General features: G+C 45.6%; 1 protein-coding gene across 1 annotated transcript; it reads right to left on the reverse strand.

The window, feature by feature from the left end:
* Positions 1 to 3,215: 3,215 nt before the first annotated feature.
* Positions 3,216 to 16,923, reverse strand: RAB33A (RAB33A, member RAS oncogene family). The gene is made up of 2 exons (XM_060756343.2): positions 16,563 to 16,923; positions 3,216 to 5,226 (listed from the first exon to the last, which is right to left on the reverse strand). The coding sequence occupies exons 1-2, from the start codon at positions 16,755 to 16,757 to the stop codon at positions 4,771 to 4,773; spliced, it is 651 nt and encodes a 216-aa protein (XP_060612326.1). The 5' UTR covers positions 16,758 to 16,923; the 3' UTR covers positions 3,216 to 4,770.
* Positions 16,924 to 17,380: the final 457 nt, after the last annotated feature.

Raw genomic sequence — 17,380 nt, forward strand, 5'->3', positions numbered from 1 at the left:
TAATAATATAATAATAGTTTTCATTTGATGTTTATGCTAAAAAAATAAATTACTATTGTTTTTATCTAGTCCAACCCCTATCCATGCAGGAAAAGCACAATCAAAGCACCCCCAACAGATGGCCACACCAGCCTGTTTAAAAGCCTCCAAGGAAGGAGCTTCCACCACACCTCGAGGCAGAGAGTTCCACTGCTCAACAGCTCCCCTTACAGTAAGAAAGCTTTTCCTAATGTTCAAGTAGAATATCCTTTCCTGTCATTTGAACCCATTGCTCCAAGTCCTAATTCCAAGGGCAGCATAAAACAAGCCTGCCCCCTCTTCCTTATGACAGCCTTTCAAATATTTATACTCTCGTGTCTCCTCTCAACCTTCTCATCTGGAGGCTAAACAGACCTAGCTCTTTAAGACGCTCTTCAAAGGTATATATGGTCTCTAGATTTTGAACATTTTAGTCATCTTCCTCTGGACATATTCCACTTGTCAATATCTCTCTTAAATTGTTTTGCCCAGGATTGAACGGAGTGTTATTCCAGATGAAGTCCGAGCAAAGCAGACTAGATGAGCACCATGACTTCCTTTGATCTAAATGCTATACTCCTTTTTGCAAGATTTTTCATATCAAAAAACGAGAGAGAGAGAAGCAGCAGTGGAAAAACACAAGAGCACTGGACTTGCACAGCTATGGAACTCTGCTGTAGCATTTCAGTCAACAAGGCAGGCCAATTAAAACCTTGTCTGGAAGTGGACACCCTATTGATCCGCCTGCAGCCGGCAGAGGAGGCCATCAGCAGGGAGCCATGAACAGCCTGCTTCACAAAGGGACAGGGAATGACCTTTTTGGCACACAATGGTATCATTGGTGCCTGAGGAGCTGAGTCATTCAGGACTCACCAGCAGCAGTCTTTTTTCCCTCAATTTTTCGGATCTGAGATGTTTCCTTCCATCTTGCCAGTCATATTCAAACCTGGATTGCTGCAAGTTTTCTGGAGTGTATGGTCATGTTTCAGAAGCATTTTTTCCTGACGTTTCGCCCATATCTATGACAGGCATTCTCAGAGGTTGTGAGGTTTGTTGGAAACTAGGAAAATTGGGTTTACATATCTGTGGAATAATGTCCAGGGTGGGAGGGTGAACAGGTGGGAGAAAGAACTCTTGTCTGTTGGAGGCAAGTGTGAATGCTGCAATTGGCCGGTTTGGTTAGCATTGAATAGCCTTGCAGTTTCAAAGCCTGGCTGCTACTTGCCTGGGGGAATCCTTTGCTGAGAAATGTTTCCAGACATGGAACAATCAGGGCCAGCTAATACTTCCCAACAAAGAATTGCCCCAGGCAGGAAGCAGCCAGGCTTTGAAGCTGCACAGCTATTCAATGCTAATCAAGGCGGCCAATTGCAACATTCACACATGCCTCAAACAGACAAGAGTTCTTTCTCCCACCCTGAACATAATTCCACAGATTTATGTTCTTGCCTAGTTTCCACAGAACTCACAACCCCTGAGGATGCCTGACATAGATGTGGGTGAAACATCCGGAGAGGATGATGATGATGATGATGATGATAATAATAATAATCTTTATCTATATCCCGCCACCAGCTCCCCAGAGGGGACTCAGGGCAGCTAACATGAGGCCAAGCCCAAATACAACACAACAAAATAAAATACAGAATGCTGAAAACAAAAAATTACATCAAAATAAAATAATGTACAGTAGCAAAATAGGATAAATAAAACAAATTAACACAGGCCAAATGGAGGAGGTAAAATGACAAAACCCTGGATGAAGTAGGAAAGAAAATATGTAATTAAGGGGAACCCAAAAAGGCTAAACAGTGGGGTAGGCATTCAATTTAGGACTGGGGAAAGTGCATCATAGGGGCAACACTATGGAGTGCTTCAGGAATATGGCCATACATCCTGGAAAACTCACAGCAACCCAGTTATTCCCGCCATGCAAGCCGTTGACAACACATATTCAAGCCACTGTATTTTCACTTTCCCATCTCTTAACCTCTCAGTATCTCAGGGATTGGACTAAATCAGTGATGGGCAACCTTTTGAGTTTACTGTGTCAAAATTTGCCAAAAACCTGAGCATAACTTGGGTGGGGTGTCAACTTTGAGGAAAAAAAACATAATGTATATTCCATGCTGAGTTATGGAGTGAACAATGCTCAAACGTGCAGATGTTAAATTTGTAGAGCCTTTTACAGATTTAAGAATGGAATTAGATTGGCTCTTATAAGGTGTACTTCTCTGTATGCGGCCGCATGTGGCCGCGTGTCATCAAAAATAGCTATGCGACGTGTCAGTGCTGACACGCGTCTCATAGGTTCACCATCACGGGACTAGATGGTCCATGTGGTCTCTTTCAACGCTATCATTCTATGATTTTATTATTCTCTGGGAGGGAAAATAAAAAATATTGAGGTACCCTGCCTCTGGTCCTGAACAGCCCTCCAATAGAAACAGACCGTTCTATGCCAACTAGGCATTTCCTAAAGAGGATTTGCATGATGAGCAACGTGGGAACAACGTTCATACTACAGTTCCCATTATACTCCATCAGTATAATGTCCCTTTACGTCCCACCCGGAGTTTAAGATTGGCCGGGGGGGCCCTGCTCTCGACCCCGCCAGTGTCACAAGTGAGGCTGGCGGGGACGAGGAGCAGGGCCTTCTCGGTGGCGGCTCCCTGCCTGTGGAACTCGCTCCCCGGGGAAATCAGAACAGTGACCTCACTTCTCTCCTTTAGGAGAAAACTCAAAACTTGGTTGTGGGACCAAGCGTTTGGTCAATGAGCAGGTGAAGAATGGATACCATCTAGGAAAGGTATAATGGATTGGAATCTGGAACCCGGAAAGACAAATGCTGAACACGTGAATTGTTCTATATGCTGTGTTACTGATTGTTAATTTGCATCGTTGTTTTAACCATGATAACTGTTTTAATTGTTTATTATGATTGTCACTTGTATAAATGTAATTGTATGGGTGCCGAATGGTGCCTCGTTGTGTAAGCCACCCTGAGTCCCCCCTCGGGGGTGAGAAGGGCGGGGTATAAGTGCTGGAAATAATAATAATAATAATAATAATAATAATAATAATAATATCCATAGAAAACAGTGTATAGAAGGGGTTCCCCTATATCACCTTTAAAGCAAACACAGCAAAACATTTTATGCAATCCGAAAGAACAGAACAAACACCTTGGCGAAAGCTTGTGTGTACCATGGCCCATTTAATCAGATCCGTATCACGAACTACCGTTGTGAAGAGCACTTTGTCAATCTAAAGCATTACAACAGCTCGGTTATAAATCATTCTTTTGCAATACCTGCGTGAACTTACTCACACACAAATGCCTCTTAAGTGGGGACACTCCACACGTTAAAATAAATGAGATGAGAACCGGAGGTTTGCAAGGTGCAACAAAACATAACCCTTCCACACACAAAAATTGACAGTGCAAGTTTGGGATGGTGGTATCAGACTGACATTTATAATTTTCTTCTTGGTGCAATTGACTGCCTGAGATAAGAATGAATTCTCCTTTAAATTTAAAGCATTCTAATTCTCAGGGATGTTTCAGGTTCTTGCACTTGCAGAGGGTTGGTCTAGATGGCCCTTGGGAGCCCCATGATTCTATGGAATCACCCAGAAACTGACCAGTAACCCCCGGTCCATGTTTTATCTACTTTTGTGGCTCGTCCACAAACCCATGTGCTAGCATTCAAAGAGGTGAAAACACACAAGACATATATTTGCTTTTCCAGGCTCATCAAATCCATTTGTCTTCCTCAATAGTCAAGGGTCCCTTCTACACTGCTACCTTGAGTACCGCATCTCGGCCTACGAGCCCACGAGGACCTTAAGATCATCCGGGGAGACCCTTCTCTCGGTCCCGCCTGCCTCGCAGGCACGCTTGGCGGGGACCAGAGAGCGGGCCTTCTCCGTGGTGGCCCCCCGGCTGTGGAACTCCCTCCCTGCTGAGGTTAGACAGGCGCCGTCCCTCATGGCTTTCCGTAGGGGCTTGAAAACCTGGCTCTTTGAAAAGGCCTTTAATTAAGTGCTATGTTTCTTTTGTTATGACCACCGGAATGGATTATGACGACGAGATGGATTATGACCCAAACAAGACGAAGCGGATTTTTAGTTTAATTAGTTGTGTGTTAGTAGATGTGTGTTATGTTCCTAATTATTGTAATTGTTGTCTTTATGTTCTATGTTTTGTACACCGCCACGAGTCGCCTCCGGGCTGAGAGTGGCGGTTAACAAATGCAAATAATAAATAAATAATAAATAATAATAATAAATATATAAAATCCAGATTATCTGCTTTGAACTGGATTATATGGCAGTGTAGATTCATATAATCCAGTTCAAAGCAGATAATATGGAGTATCTGCTTTGATAATCTCGATTATATGGCAGTATAGAAGGGGCCTAGCTCTTCCGCTGTGAATCTACATTTCTCTATGGGGCAAAGTGATATATCAATGAGTTTCGATAATGCATTGCACGTCCCCATTCCCCTTTTGCAGGGAAACAACCGGGCTTGACTCCATGTAGTATTCCACACTATGGTTAATCCAAACAGGGAGAAACAAAACAGTTGAAAATGTGATATTGCTCCATCCAAGCCAGTTGTGATCCTTATGCATTTTATTATTCACTTGACATTAACTTAGTTGGAGACAGACAGTCTCCGGTTCCAGTTTGTTGAGGCACGGGGCAGGTAGGAACGAGGCAGGGCGGGATGGCCAGCGCAGCAGTTCAGCAAGGACAGGTGTTTTTGCTGCCGGCCTCGGGCGTGAGCTGTGCCTTCTGCCCCCTCCCCGGCTGCCTCTCCATGTCCCGATACAGCAGAGACTTCTGAGCCTTGAGCCGGCAAGCGAGGCACATGAAGATCGACTCCACGTTCTGGCTCTCCTTGGGGTCCTTGGCGGAGGTTTCGAACAAAAGCATGTTGTGAGCATCTGCAAATTTCAGGGCCAGGCTGGAAGGCACCTGGATCTGGTCCCGCAAGTCACACTTGTTGCCCACGAGCACCTTCGGGACGAGGGCCGGGACGGCGTGGCCGTTGCACTCCTCAATCCAAGTCTTCAGGTTGAGGAAGGATGCCATCTTGGTGACGTCGTAGACAAAGACCACGGCATGCACGTTGCGGTAGTAGTGCTCCACCATGCTCTTCCGGAAACGCTCCTGCCCTGCGGTGTCCCAGACTTGCACCTGCAATACAAGAGCAAAGGTAAAGGTTTCCCCTTGACATTAAGTCTAGTTACAACAGACTAGTGACATCTGCCTATGAACCTACCAGGACTCTAAGATCTTCTGGGGAGGCCCTGCTCTCGATCCCGCCTGCATCACAAGCACGGCTGGCGGGGACGAGGGACAGGGCCTTCTCTGTGGTGGCTCCTCGGCTGTGGAACGCCCTTCCCATGGACATTAGATCAGTCCCTTCGTTAATGGTGTTTCGGAGAAAACTAAAAACCTGGCTGTTTGAACAGGCGTTCAGATAAATAGTGCAATTGAACGATGAATATAGGAAATGGAATTATGGATGACGAATTGGATCACGATTTTAGTTACGAGACGTTAATGTGTTGTTATTGATGTGTCATTATTTTGTATATTATGCTGTTAATGGTTTTAAATATTGTATGTTGTACGACTGACTTTTTTGCTCTTGTTGTGAACCGCGTTGAGTCGCCTACGGGCTGAGAAACTGCGGTATACAAGCAAAGTAAATAAATAAATAAAATAAATAAATTGAGCAAAACAACAGAAGGGAAACAATCAGGGACATCTAATCACCTCTCAACAAAAGATTGCCCCAGGCACTGCCAGGCCATCAAATGCTAATCAAGGTGGTCAGTTGAAACATTCACACCTAGCTCCAGCAGACGAGAGTTCTTTGTCCCACCCTGGTCATTCCACAGATATATGTTTTGGTTTTATGTTTTATGGGTATTGTTTATATGTTTTTTCCCATTATTATATCGTTTATTTTATTGTAATTTTGTATTTTCTGTATTGTATTTGTTGTTCAGGCTTGGCATCATGTAAGCCGCCCTGGGTCCCCATTGGAGAGATGGTGGCGGGGTATAAATAAATATTATTATTATTATTATTATTATTATTATTATTATTATTATATAAACTCATTTTCCTAGTTCCAACAGACCTCACTACCTCTGAGGATGCTTGCCATAGATGCAGGTGAAACGTCAGGAGAGAATGCCTCTAGAACAAGGCCATATAGCCCGAAAAAACCTACAACAACCCAGTGTTCAGTTCTTCCTTGCTGAACACTTTGGTGTCCTAACCTTTTTAAAGAAGGAATTATAAGCATGCAGTCACTGCAATGCATACTTTTTGGGGCCAAATTACAAAGAGTGTACTTTTTTGCTACTGTGCATTACATTTGCCGACGTATACTTTTTTGAGTTTCAGGGTTTTGAAAATTGTGGTGTGCATTAGATTCAATGGCGCATTACATTTGGGTAAATATGGATATGCTGTGACTTTTCCAGGCTGTATGGCCATGTTCCAGAAGCATTCCCTCCTGATGTTTTGCCCACATCTATGGCATGCATCCTCAGAGGTTGTGAGGTCCATTGGAAACTAGACAAGTGAGGTTTATATATCTGTGGAATGTCCAGGGTGGGAGAAAGAACTCTTGTCTGGGTTGCTGTGAGTTTTCTGGACTGTATGGCCATGTTCCAGAAGCATTCCCTCCTGACGTTTTGCCCACATCTATGGCATGCATCCTCTGAGGTTGTGAGGTCCATTGGAAACTAGGCAAGTGAGGTTTATATATCTGTGGAAGGTCCAGGGTGGGAGAAAGAACTCTTGTCTGGGTTGCTGTGAGTTTTCCGGGCTGTATGGCCATGTTCCAGAAGCATTCCCTCCTGACATTTTGCCTACATCTATGGCAGGCATCCTCAAATGTTGAAATATGGGTATGTTATACTCCCTATATTTTATCCTTCATGCAATCCTGTTGTGGCAGCCACAGATTATGCATTACCATTCAATGCATTTCACAGTTTTGTAAACATCTAAACACATCTTATTAGTACATGAGATGATTTCTTAACCGATGTCCTTCTCGGTAAGTAAACATTGGTTGGTATTCTCTTAATCTAAGTAACCCATCCTCTAGTTTGGGATCTTTTGTTCATGCTGGACTTTGCACTCTTAGCCAAAAAGCTTCCAAGGCCACAGAGCCGTCTTCTGAAGGTAGAGACGTGCAAGTCCACACAAGCAAACAAGGAAGAGCAGATAAGGAGTAGAATGCTTTCCCCACTTTATATCATCAGAGGCACTTTTGAGGGTTTTTTTTCCCCATCAGTGGATTTTAACTCTGTCTTGTTGTATGTCTTTTAATTGCGTTTTATCTCTCGTTTTGATGATTTTGGATCCCACCTTGAGTCAGGATACAAAATCATCAACATCATCCCCAATCTCTCACATATGACGCAGCCCAAAAGAGGCCAAGATATACATTATTTCCTTATAAAAACCATATTCCTTTGAGACGCAGAAGGAAACACGTTGAAGTGACCGTGAGAACCATAGACAAATCCTGGGGAAACTTCACTAAGAAAGAAAACAAAGTATTTTGTTCTGTATTGACAGAAAGCAAGGAAAGGAATATATATTGTCATTATCACCTTGGGAATATTAGCCAATAGTGATGATCGTGCCATTACTGCTCAAGCAGGGAGCTTTGAGATGGTTGAACAGAAGCTCTCCGAAGCTCTAGGTGCTCTTACTGCCTATTACAGGGAAAACCAGCTGATCCCTAATCCATCTAAAACACAGACATGTGCTTTTAACCTTACGAACAGACAAGCATCCCAAGCTCTGAGGATTATTACCTGGGAAGGAATCCCACTGGAGCATTGCAACACACCCAAATACCTGGGAGTCACTCTGGACTGTGCCCTGACCTACAAGAAGCACTGCCTGAATATCAAGCAAAAAGTGGGTGCTAGAAACAATATCATACGAAAGCTGACTGGCACAACCTGGGGATCACAACCAGACACAGTGAAGACATCTGCCCTTGCGCTATGCTACTCTGCTGCTGGGAAGTAGCAGCCAATAGTGAAAGGACCAAGGCAGTGACATCTCCAGCTCATCCCTTGTTTGGGTATCAGCCAGCACGTCAACAACTTAAATCAAGAAATAGTTTTCTAAGATCTACAGAGACACTCGCTGGAACACCCCAGCAAGCGAGAGTCCAAAAGTGGCAGGCTCAAACCCAGAACCTCAACCAATGGGTGATACCAAATGAGCGACTCCCTCCTGGGCACACAGAAGACTGGGTGACTTGGAAGGCACTGAACAGACTGTGCTCTGGCACCACGAGATGCAGAGCCAACCTCAAGAAATGGGGCCACAAAGTGGAATCCTCGACATGCGAGTGCGGAGAAGAGCAAACCACTGACCACCTGCTGCAATGCAACCTGAGCCCTGCCACATGCACAATGGAGGACCTCCTTGCGGCAACACCAGAGGCACTCCAAGTGGCCAGATACTGGTCAAAGGACATTTAATCAACTACCAAGCTTGCAAATTCTGTGTTTTGTCTGTTTGTTCATTTGTTTTTGTTAAAAATGTAATACATATGTCTGGTTGCTGATGACACGATAAATAAATAAAATAGCTAATGAATTCAAGTAGTTAAAGCATAGAAGGCTTCTGCAGTTGGTCTGATGCGATGGCAAGAATGGGAAAACTTGGGCTGTTAGGAATTGTGGGAGTTGAAGTCCAAAACACCTGCAGGGCCCAAGTTCGCCCATAATAATAATAATAATAATAATAATAATAATTGTGCTGGCACAGCTGTGCCAGAAGCTACATTTTCTTTTTCTATGCATGGTTAGTTTGCACATGTTTCTGTTAGCCAGGCATTTTGCAGTTAAGCAGCTTCCCCCAGGCTGCAGTCATAGGCTAGCAGCCTGCCTATCATCGTTGGGGCTTTTGGAACCGCCCTTTTCCCCAGGTTCAGGAGGGAAAAGGGGACAGTTTGTTCAGTCTTACAGTTTGAAGCCCAACTGCAGGACGTGTGAGTTTTTCCCTCCTGTAGAAAAGCTTTGTTTCTTACAAGCTTGGCTGGGGAAGACAATTCTCATAGCTTTACTAAGAAATACAGCACAGCCCTTGTTGGGGTTAAAGAAACAGATCCACAGCATTCGTGGAAAAAATCCAAAGGATTCCAGCTGGAAAATCTTCAGAGTTTTAGCTGGTAAGGTCTACTCAGGTACCCATAAAGCAAATCGGAATCGGGAGTAGGGCCCCATGCCAGCTAAGCCTAAAAGACAGATTGCCCAGGGAGGGGTCAAAAGGATTTCCCTCATAGAAGAAAGAAACAGTTGCCTGTCCATTGTGGACAAGTTAAGAAATATTTGGTTGATTTGTTGAAGATCTAAGAAGTATTTGACTGATTTGTTGCGCCAATAAAGAACTTTGTTAAACTTTCCAAGCTTCTAAAGACTTTGCATAGGGAAATTCAGAGGGCCTCTCAGCCGAGGCACCCCGGCGTCCCGCTGGGCACGTAAAGATCACGTCTTGTTAATAGACAATTGCTACAGGCCCAGCGTGTGACAGCACAATAATAATAATAATAATAATAATAATAATAATAATAATCTTTATTTATACCTCACCACCATCTCCCCAAGGGCACTCGGGGCAGCTTACATGAGGCCATGCCCTTCAATACAGTAAACACAATATAACACAAAAAACACAACAGAAAATCAGAAAATAAAATAACATAAAATACAAAATCAATGTAAATAAGCAGCACAACAATATAAAATCAAAACATTAAAACACTAAAAATGATCACAGTGGCCAGGGCCAATTCAAATTAAAATTTTAAAACACTGGGAGATAGGGCAGTGTAAAATATCAGGAAGGGGATCGGGAGATAAGGTAGGATTTCTTTGCACAAACCAGAGAATAAAGTGCTTCTGAGGACGTTTTATGCAGAGTTTGGTCAGGGATTACCATACATTCAGTCATTGAAGGCACATTGGAATAGCCGGGTTTTCAGGCTCCTAAAAATTTCCAGAGCGGGGTCTTGCCTAATATCTCGGGAGCAAATTCCAGAGCTGAGGAGCCACCACAGAGAAGGCCCTCTCTCTCGTCCCAACAAGTTGCACTTGCGATGAAGGTGGGAGCGAGAGAAGGGCCTCTCCAGAAGATCGAAGAGGTCGCGTGGGTTCGTAGATAGAAATGTGGTCACGCAGGTAGGCAGGTCCCAAACCGTTTAGGGCAGTGTTTCTCAACCTGGGGGTCGGGACCCCTGGAGGGGTCGCGAGAGGGTGTCAGGGGGGGTCACCAAAGACCATCAGAAAACACAGTATTTTCTGTTGCTCATCTGGGTTCTGTGTGGTGGGGTTCTGAATGCTCGTTGATTGTAGGTGAACTATAAATCCCAGCAACTACAACTCCCAAATGTCAAGGCCTATTTTCCCCAAACTCCACCAGTGTTCACATTTGGGCATATTGAGTTTTCGTTCCAAGTTTGGTCCAGATCCATCATTGTTTGAGTCCACAGTACTCTCTGGATGTAGGTGAACTACAACTCCAAAATGCAAGGTCAATGCCCACCGAGCCCTACCAGTATTTTCTATTGGTCATGGGAGTTCTGTGTGCCAAAATTGGTTCAGTTCCATCATTGGTGGAGTTCAAAATGCTCTTTGATTGTAGATGAACTATAAATCCCGGCAACTACAACTCTCAAATGACAAAACCAATCCCTTCCCCAACCCCACCAGAATTCAACTGTGGGCGTATTGGGTCTTTGTGCCAAATTTGGTCCAATGAATAAAAATACATCTTGCATATCAGATAGTTACATGACGATTCATAACAGTAGCAAAATTACAGTTATGAAGTAACAATGAAAGTAATTTTGTGGATGGGGGTCACCACAACATGAAGAACTGTATTAAGGGGTCACGGCATTAGGAAGGTTGAGAACCACTGGTTTAGGTCTTTGTAGGTCAAAACCTGCACTTTGAATTGGGCCCGGAAAATAAATGGCAGCCAGTGGAGCTCCTTAAACGGGGGGGTTGACCGCTCCCTGTAACTCACACCAGTTAGTAGTCTGGCTGCTGCTCTTTGGACCAGTTGGAATTTCCGGGCCGTCTTCAAGGGTAGCCCCACGTAGAGCGCCTTGCAATAGTCCAATCTAGAGGTAACTAAGGCATGGACCACCATGGCCAAATCCGACTTCACGAGGTACGGTCGTAGCTGGTGCATGAGCTTCAGTATTGCGAAGGCTCTCCCAGCTCATACCTGTCTTATGGCATCAGCTCAACTCTTCTTGGTTCCTATATGTCTTCCTCAACACCAAGTCAACCTCAGAGCTATTAACTGGCCTCTCACAGTAAGCCTAGGGAAAAGAAGATGGACGAATCCGGGACATTTCTATGGCCTCCCTCCCCAATACGCAAAGTCCAGGCCAAATGCCAGCCTCAGAAGCACACGGTGTCCCCAGTTCTCTATGCAAACATGCCAAGAATATAGGCAGTCCCTAAGTTACGGACAATATCGGTTCTGCAGGTGTGTTTGTAAACTGGATTTGCTATTTGCACCAGGATTTTGGTGAGCAGAACGTGTGAATCATGCACCCCAGCACAATACAGACTCTGGAGCTGATTCATTTGAAGGCATCATCATAGAACTAACTGGCTTTCATTGTAAGCATAGCATTTCCATCAGCCAGGGCCCAGATGCGGCTGCAAGTCATCGAAAGCTGAGTAATCCAGCGATGCCAACGCAATGCATCCACACACTAGTCCTATTTTTCTTTGCTAGTGGGGAATAACAATTGGCTTTGGGAATTGCAGCGGCTGGCAGCACTCCGAATGGCTCCACAACACCGGAATTGCAGTCACAGTGGAGCCTCTGTTTCAGTGGTTCTCAACCTGTGGCCATGATGTTGTCACATATTATTATTATTATTATTATTATTATTATTATTATTTGAAACACCACAAGATGAGTCCACCGCAGACTCTCTGCTAGCTGTTGTATTGGATCACACGTCGGACACTTCCCAAATTATTATTATTATGCCCAAATTATTATCACTCCCTCTGAGGATGTTTGCCATAGATGCAGGCGAAACGTCAGGAGAGAATGCCTCTAGAACATGGCCATATAGCCCGAAAAAACCTACAACAACCCATTATTATTATTATTATTATTATTATTATTATTATTAATATCCCACTTTTTCTCTCCCTACGGAGACTCAAAGCGGCAAACATTAAAAGCATTTCAATACAATTTAAAGTATGCAAACATTAAAACAGTATTAAACATCATTAGTATTAAAATCAATTCAGTTAAAGCAGTGTTTCTCAACCTGGGGGTCGGGACCCCTGAGGGGGTCGCGAGGGGGTGTCATAGGGGTCACTGAAGACCATCAGAAAACACAGTATTTTCTGTTGGTCATGGGGGTTCTGTGTAGAAAGTATGGCCCAGTTCTATTGTTGGTGGGGTACAGAATGCTCTGTGATTGTAGGTGAACTATAAATCCCAGCAACTACAACTCCCAAATGTCAAGGTCTTTTTCCCCAAACTCCACCAGTGTTCACATTTGGACATGTTGAGTATTCGTGCCAAGTTTGGTCCAGATCCATCATTGTTTGAGACCACTGTGCTCTCTGGATTTAGGTAAACTACAACTCCCAAACTCAAGGTCAATGGCTACCAAACCCTTCCAGCATTTTCTGTTGGCTGTGGGAGTTCTGTGTGCCAAGTTTACTTCAATTCCATTGTCGGTGGAGTTCAGAATGCTCTTTGATTGTAGGTGAACTATAAATCCTAGAAACTACAACTCCCAAATTACAGAATCAATCTCCTCCCAAGCCCACCAATATTCAAATGTGGGGGTATTCGGTATTTGTGCCAAATTTGGTCCAGTGAGTGAAAATACAGCCTGCATTTGAGATATTTACATGACGTTTCATAACAGTAGCAAAATGACAGTTATGAAGTAGCAACAAAAATAATTTTATGGTTGGGGGTCACCACAACATGAGGAACTGTATTAAGGGGTCGCGGGATCGGAAAGGTTGAGAACCACTGAGTTAAAGGGTTGCTCCAAGTTTTCCGGGCTGTCCGGCTATGTTCCAGAAGCATTCTCTCCTGACGTTTCACCCACATCTATGGCAGGCATTCTCAGAGGTTGTCAGGTCTGTTGGAAACTAGGAAAGTGAGGTTTATGTATCCAGAGAAGAAACAATCAGGGCCAGCTAACACTTCCCAACAAAGGACGCCTCCAGGCAGGAAGCAGCTAGAGTTTGAAGCTGTATGGCCATTCAATGCTAGAAACAAGGCAAGTGGGGTTTATATACCTGTGGAATGTCCAGGGTGGGAGAAAGAAGTCTTGTCTGCTTGAGGCAAGTGTGAATGTTGCAGTTGGCCACCTTGATTAGCACCGAATGGCCTTGCAGCTTCAAAGCCTGGCTGCTTCCTGCCTGGGGGAATCCTTTGTTGGGAAGTGTTCTCCCACTCTGGACATTTACAGATATAGAAACCTTAATTGGTATTGAATGGCCTTTCAGCTTCAAAGCCTGGCTGCTTCCTGCCTGGGGGAATCCTTTGTTGGGAGGCGTTTTCCCACTCTGGACATTCACAGATATAGAAACCTTAATTGGTATTGAATGACCTTTCAGCTTCAAAGTCTGGGTGCTTCCTGACTGGGGAAATCCTTTGTTAGGAGGTTTTAGCTGTCCCTGATCGTTTCCTATCTGGAATTTCCCTTTCTTTGAGTGTTGATCTTTATTTACTGTCCTGATTTTAGAGTTTTTAAATATTGATAACCAGAGTTTGTTCATTTTCAGGTTTTCTTCCTTTCTATTGAAAGTGCAACCTTCAAAAAACAGATAAAATTCCAGGCATGAAACAATCAAGGCCAGCTGACACCACCTAACAAAGGATTCCCCCAGGCAGGAAGCAGCCAGGCTTTGAAGCTGCAAGGCCATTCAATTCTAATCAAAGTGGCCAATTGCAACATTCACACTTGTCTCAAATAGACAAGAGTTCTTTCTCCCACCCTGCACATCATTCCACACATACACACATACATAAACCTCACTTGCCTAGTTTCCAACAGACCTCACAACCTCTGAGAGGAGCCCCTTCCTCAAGGAAGAGAGCAAAAGGAAGGGCTGCCAAGTGAAGAAGGGCTTCTTGCAGCCAAGCCCAGCATCCTGCCTGCTCAGGAGAGCCCGGTTTCAGACAAAGCCCTAGGCAAGAAGACCCTGGCAGAGTCCAAGGCAGAGTCCAAGGCCAGGCTGCATTCTGGGGCTCTGAAGGAATGAATGAATGGGGAGCCCTTCAAAGAAGAGCAGGCTTTCTGGGTGAGGATGATGGGAGTGGAAGTTCCGACAAGGACTGGGCCTGAGAGGCTGGCAATGCAGGCAGCATTTATCCTGCAGGAGGAGAGAGCAGAGGAGGAGGAGGAAGAGGAGGAGGAGGAGGAGGAGGAAGAGCAGTTCTCTGCCAGCTGCCCATTCTTCACCTCCTCCTTCTCTTTCTCATTCGCTTTCTCCTTCCCTCAATCCTCCTCTCCATATCCTTTCTCTTTTTCCTCTCCTCTTCTTTCCCCTTCTCTTTATCCTCTTGCTCCTTCTTCCTCTCCTCCTTCTATCCACCTCCTGCTCCTCTATGCTTTCTCATTCGCCATCTTTCTCTTCCTCCTTCTTTCTTCTTTTTCTCCTTCTCTTCTGCCTCCTCTTTATCCCTTTCTTTCTCCTCATCTTCTTCCTTTTCTTGCTCTTCTCCTTATCCCCCTGCTCCTCCTTTTCCTCCTCTTTTCCATCTCCTTCTGTTTCTCCCTTTTTCTCCCTCTCTTTCTAGTCCTCTTGCCCCTTCTCTTTATCCTCTTGTTCCTTCTTCCTCTCCTCCTATCCACCTCCTGCTCCTCCTTTCGTTCTCATTCTCAATCTCTTCCTCCTCCTTTCTCCTTATCCTCTTTCTCCCTCTTCTCCATCCCCTTCTCCTCTTTCTCGTCCTCCTCTGTATCCTTTTCCTTCTCCCTCTTCTCCACCTGTTTCTCTTCCTCCTCTTTCTTCCTTCTCTTTTTCCTCCTGCTTTCCCCTTCTCCTCCCACTTCTCCATCCCTTTCTCCTACTTTCTCCATCTTTCATTCTCCTTCTCCACCCCTTCTCTTCCTCCTTTTCTCCCTCTCCTCCCTCATCTCCCCCTCCTCCATCTCTGTATCCTTTTCCTTCTCCCTCTTCTCTTTCTCCCTCTTCTCCGCTCCCTTCTTTCTCCCCTTCCTCCTCCTTTTTCCTTCTCCCTCTTCTCCATCCCCTTCTCTTCTTTCTCTTCCCCCTCTTTATCCTTTTCCTTCTCCCTCCTCTTCTTCTCTGTCTCCTCTCTTCTCCACCTGTTTTTCCTCCTTCACTTCCTCCTTCTTCTCATCTTCCCCCTTTTTCCTTCTCCTTTTCCTCCTGCTTTCTCCTTCTCTTCCCTTATCTCCTTCTCCATCCCCTTCTCCATCTTTCATTCTCCCTCTCCTTCTCCACCCTCTCCTCCTCCTTCATTTCTCCTTTCTCCCTCTCCTCCTTTATTTCTTTCTCCATCCCCTTCTCCACCTGCTTCTCCTCCTCTTTCTCCTTCCTTCTCCTTCTCATCTTCCCCCTTTTCCCTTCTCTTTTCCCTCCTGCTTTCTCCTTCTCCTCCCTTATCTTCTTCTCCCTCTTCTCCATCCCTTTCTCCATCTTTCATTTTCCCTCTACTTCTCCACCCTTCTTTTCCTCTTCCTCCTCCTTCTCTATATCCTTTTCCTTCCCTCTCTCCTTCTCCCTCCTCCTGCTCTGTATCCTTTCCTTTCTCCCTCCCCTTTTCCCTCTTCTCCATCTGCTTCTCCTCCTCCTCTTTCTCCTTCTCATCCTCCCCCTTTTCCCTTCTCTTTTCCCTCCTGCTTTCGCCTTCTCTTTCTCCCTCTCTTCCCTCTCCTCCATCCCTTTCTCCATCTTTCATGCTCCCTCTCATTCTTTCCCCTTCTCTTCCTCCTCTTTCTTTTCTCCTTTCTCCCTCTCCTCCCTTATCTCCTTCTCCCTCTTCTCCATCCCCTTCTCCTCCTCCTTCTCTTTTCCCTCCTGCTTTCGCCTTCTTTTTCTCCCTCTCTTCCCTCTTCTCCATCCCTTTCTCCATCTTTCATTCCCCCTCTCATTCTTTCCCCTTCTCTTCCTCCTTCTCCTTCTTTTCTCCTTTCTCCCTCTCCTGCCTTATCTCCTTCTCCCTCTTCTCCATCCCCTTCTCCTTCTCTTCCTCCTTCTCTTTTCCCTCCTGCTTTCGCCTTCTCTTTCTCCCTCTCTTCCCTCTTCTCCATCCTTTCTCCATCTTTCATTCCCCCTCTCATTCTTTCCCCTTCTCCTCCTCCTCCTCCTTTTCTCCTTTCTCCCTCTCCTCCCTTATCTCCTTTTCCCTCTTCTCCACCTGCTCCTCTTTCTCCTTCTCCTCCTTCTCTTTTCCCTCCTGCTTTCTCCTTCTCTTCCCTCTTCTCCCTCTTCCCTTCCGACCTTGATGCGCTCTCCCTGGATCTCCACGGCCTTCTCCCTGAAGTCCACGCCGATGGTGGCCTCGGTGCTGGCCGGGAAGGCTCCCCCGCAGAAGCGCACCGTCAGGCAGGTCTTGCCCACGTTCGAGTCCCCGATCACGATGATCTTGAAGATCCGCGCCTGCACCGACTGCTCCAGGGAGCTCTCCACCTCCATCGCCTCCACTGGAGGAGGAGAAGGCTAAGGCTCAGCCTCGACAAGGCATGGCAGCCCAGCCAAGGAGGAGAGAAGGAAGAAGGAAGGAAGGAAGGAAGGGCGTCGCCGGAGCCTCGCACCTTCCCGGTGCAGCCAGCCCTCTCCCACTGGCGGAGCTGGAAGAGGAGGAGGAGGAGGAGGAGCTCCAGGATCCCGAGCAGCCCCTTCCCTGCCTTTGCGACCCATTGTGTCCTGGCCTCCTTCCCCATCCTTACCTCTCCTGCCTCAATTGCAACACTGCTTCCAAGCCTTGGGCCATTTTCTCTGGCCTCTTTCCCATCTTGTCCACCCCTTTCTTCAATGGGGAGCACAAGGTTGTTCCAGGTGAGCCCCCTGCAAAGCAACATGCAAGGAGAAACAGGCCTTCCCAGTGGATAGTATGCTTCTGGGTTGTTGTAGGTTTTTTCAGGCTATATGGCCATGTATTGTCGAAGGCTTTCATGGCTGGAATCACTCAGTTCTTGTGGGTTTTTTCGGGCTATATGGCCATGTTCTAGAGGCATTCTCTCCTGACGTTTCGCCTGCATCTATGGCAAGCATCCTCAGAGGTAGTGAGGTCTGTTGGAAATAGGAGAATGGGTTTA

Source organism: Anolis sagrei, chromosome 10, assembly GCF_037176765.1.
Source record: "Anolis sagrei isolate rAnoSag1 chromosome 10, rAnoSag1.mat, whole genome shotgun sequence".
Lineage (NCBI taxonomy): Eukaryota > Metazoa > Chordata > Lepidosauria > Squamata > Dactyloidae > Anolis > Anolis sagrei.

Bases quoted from the DNA above. Each gene is read 5' to 3' on its own strand.
- RAB33A (XM_060756343.2), bottom strand. From the start codon at position 16,757: ATGGAGGTGGAGAGCTCCCTGGAGCAGTCGGTGCAGGCGCGGATCTTC. The intron at 5,227-16,562 runs GTCGGAAGGGAA...CTTGTATTGCAG, and splicing joins TCCAGGGAGAGCGCATCAAG to GTGCAAGTCTGGGACACCGC.